At 48.2% G+C, this 2,193-nt stretch overlaps 1 gene segment (V, D, J or C); it reads right to left on the minus strand.

Annotated features, from left to right (window-relative positions):
- Positions 1-950: 950 nt before the first annotated feature.
- LOC130023264 (immunoglobulin heavy variable 1-3-like) lies at positions 951-1,379 on the minus strand (the record flags this gene model as incomplete). The annotated part of the segment is given in 2 exon segments: positions 951-1,255; positions 1,334-1,379. Coding segments are annotated over 2 exon segments (351 nt in total), but the record flags the coding sequence as incomplete, so codon positions are not given.
- Positions 1,380-2,193: the final 814 nt, after the last annotated feature.

Here is a 2,193-nt window from a genome sequence, read left to right on the forward strand (position 1 = left end):
TCAACTTCTGACAGTGGCCACTATCCTAGTGTGACCTTCTCCACTCCCAGTGTCCAGTGGCAAGATTCCAGCTCAGGGATACAGAGATGCAAATACGCACACGGGGCCTCACCCACAGCCTTTCAGAAAAGGTCTCCCATTACCTGGATTCCATCTTAGAGAAAAGGATTTTCTGCTGGCACATAGCAGATGAATATATGCATATTTAGATGCTCGGATTATTTCTATTTTACACATTAATCCCAGGAATGTCCCTGTCTTTTCAGGCACAAACCACAGAAAGGAGGTCAGGAACTGACTCTGATGCCCCTGGGTCACTCCTCCCCACAGCTGGTGTCCTGTGTCCCATATCCTGACAAGTGCCACCTGTGTGATGCTGAGAAGAGGAAATGAAGTTTAGCACCGAATTCTATCTACTTAAATTTTCCAAAGAACAGCTTTCTTTTGCCCTAAAATCTAGAACAATCAAAGATATTCCTGGATCTGGAGCTATGGTCCCAAATCTACAATGGTCCCAGCACACACTGACATGTGTCAGCTCCTGTGACAAGTGTGAAACACAAGGATTTCAGCCACACATGATACAGGAGTGAAGGACTGTTCTTGAGGAAACAGTCCAAGAACCTGCTAAGCCCCCAGCACATACTTAAAAGTTATTCTTCCACTAGCGTCTGGGAAGCACCAGTGTACAATCCAACAAGAATATGGGAGTAACTGAACGTATTCTAGAGAGAAGCTATCTTCCTCTTGGCTGTTGCTGAAGAACAGAGAGAGATCCTGAGCCTTTCCCTCAGATGAAACCTGGCCCTGTGAGCCCCATTCTGTGTCTCAGACCCTGACTCTCTGAGGAGGAATCAGGAGGATCAGCATCCCTGTTGTCTTCTCACCTGGCACAGCTGCCTCCCCCTCAGTTTTCTGACATATTTAGGATGTGGTTGTCACACTGTGTATCTCGCACAGTAATACACGGCCTTGTCCTCAGTGCTCAGCCTGCTCAGTTCCATGTAGGTTGTGTCCTTGGACGTGTCCATAGTGAGTGTGAGTCTGCCTTGGAACTTTGCTGCATATCTTGTTTCACCATTATCAGTTCGTATCCTTCCCATCCACTCAAGACCTTGTTCTGGGACCTGCCTCACCCAGCTCATCGTGTAGCTGGTGAAGGTGTATCCGGACACCTTGCAGGAGATCTTCACTGATGTCCCAGGTTTTCTCACCTCAGCCCCCGACTGCACAAGCTGTACCTGGGAGTTCACACCTGTGGACAGCAGACAGGAGTGGGTGGACTCCACTTGACTGGCCCCATATCCTCAGCCTATGGCATGGGAATGCTTACCTGAAGCCACTACCACCAGAAAGAGAATTCTCCAGGTGCAGTCCATGGTGAGGACCAAGCACTCAGTGGCTTCTGAAGGTGTGGCTATGTCTGCTGTGTGATGTTGTCAGGACACAGACATCTGTATTTAACTCAGTGTCCCTCATGTAATTTGCATATTCATGAGTATGGAGAATTCATAGATGAAAATCCGGTCCAACCTTAAAAGGGGCTGTTGGAAGCCACCAGGTCCTTTCTCAAGGGGAGTGAAGAGGTCCACGTTCCGATCCTTGTTTGAGGAGATGAGACTCTGCCCTGTCCCAGGACTCTGTGCACACATAGCTCCCCCTACGGAGGGCCAAGCCCTTTCAGGACCTTTCCTTCAGGGCCCCCCACATCTGTATGGCATGGACACATCTGGACACACCTGGGCTTTGAAGTTATTTCTGGGTTTCTTTTACTCCCCAAGGGATGCCACAATGAGACTACAAAATCATCCTAATGCCCCAGTGGCTTCCATTGGAGATATTAAGAAGTCCAGAAACACCACCTGCATACAGATTTTACTGCCTTCTCAATGTGATAATTGTTCTTCAAAAATGATACGTGGGCACAATTTAATCTTCTCTGTCGTACATGTATTTTAATTTTCGTTTTCTTGAGAAAAAAGTTTAGTTTTAGTGAAGAAGGAAATCCATGCTGATATTTCTGCCTCTCTGCATCTATTTCCCCCATCTCTGCACCCTTTCTTTCTTGGGACTTGGCGCCCCCTGCAGCCTGGCCCCCACCCTGCAGGGAGAGCCTCTGGGCTCTCAGGGGCTTCAACCTCTTGACATCTCTAACGCAGGGTTGAATCCTGGGACTTCACTTCAGAAGCCTTG

Source organism: Sorex fumeus, unplaced genomic scaffold (assembly GCF_029834395.1).
Source record: "Sorex fumeus unplaced genomic scaffold, SorFum_2.1 ptg000022l, whole genome shotgun sequence".
NCBI classification, from domain to species: domain Eukaryota; kingdom Metazoa; phylum Chordata; class Mammalia; order Eulipotyphla; family Soricidae; genus Sorex; species Sorex fumeus.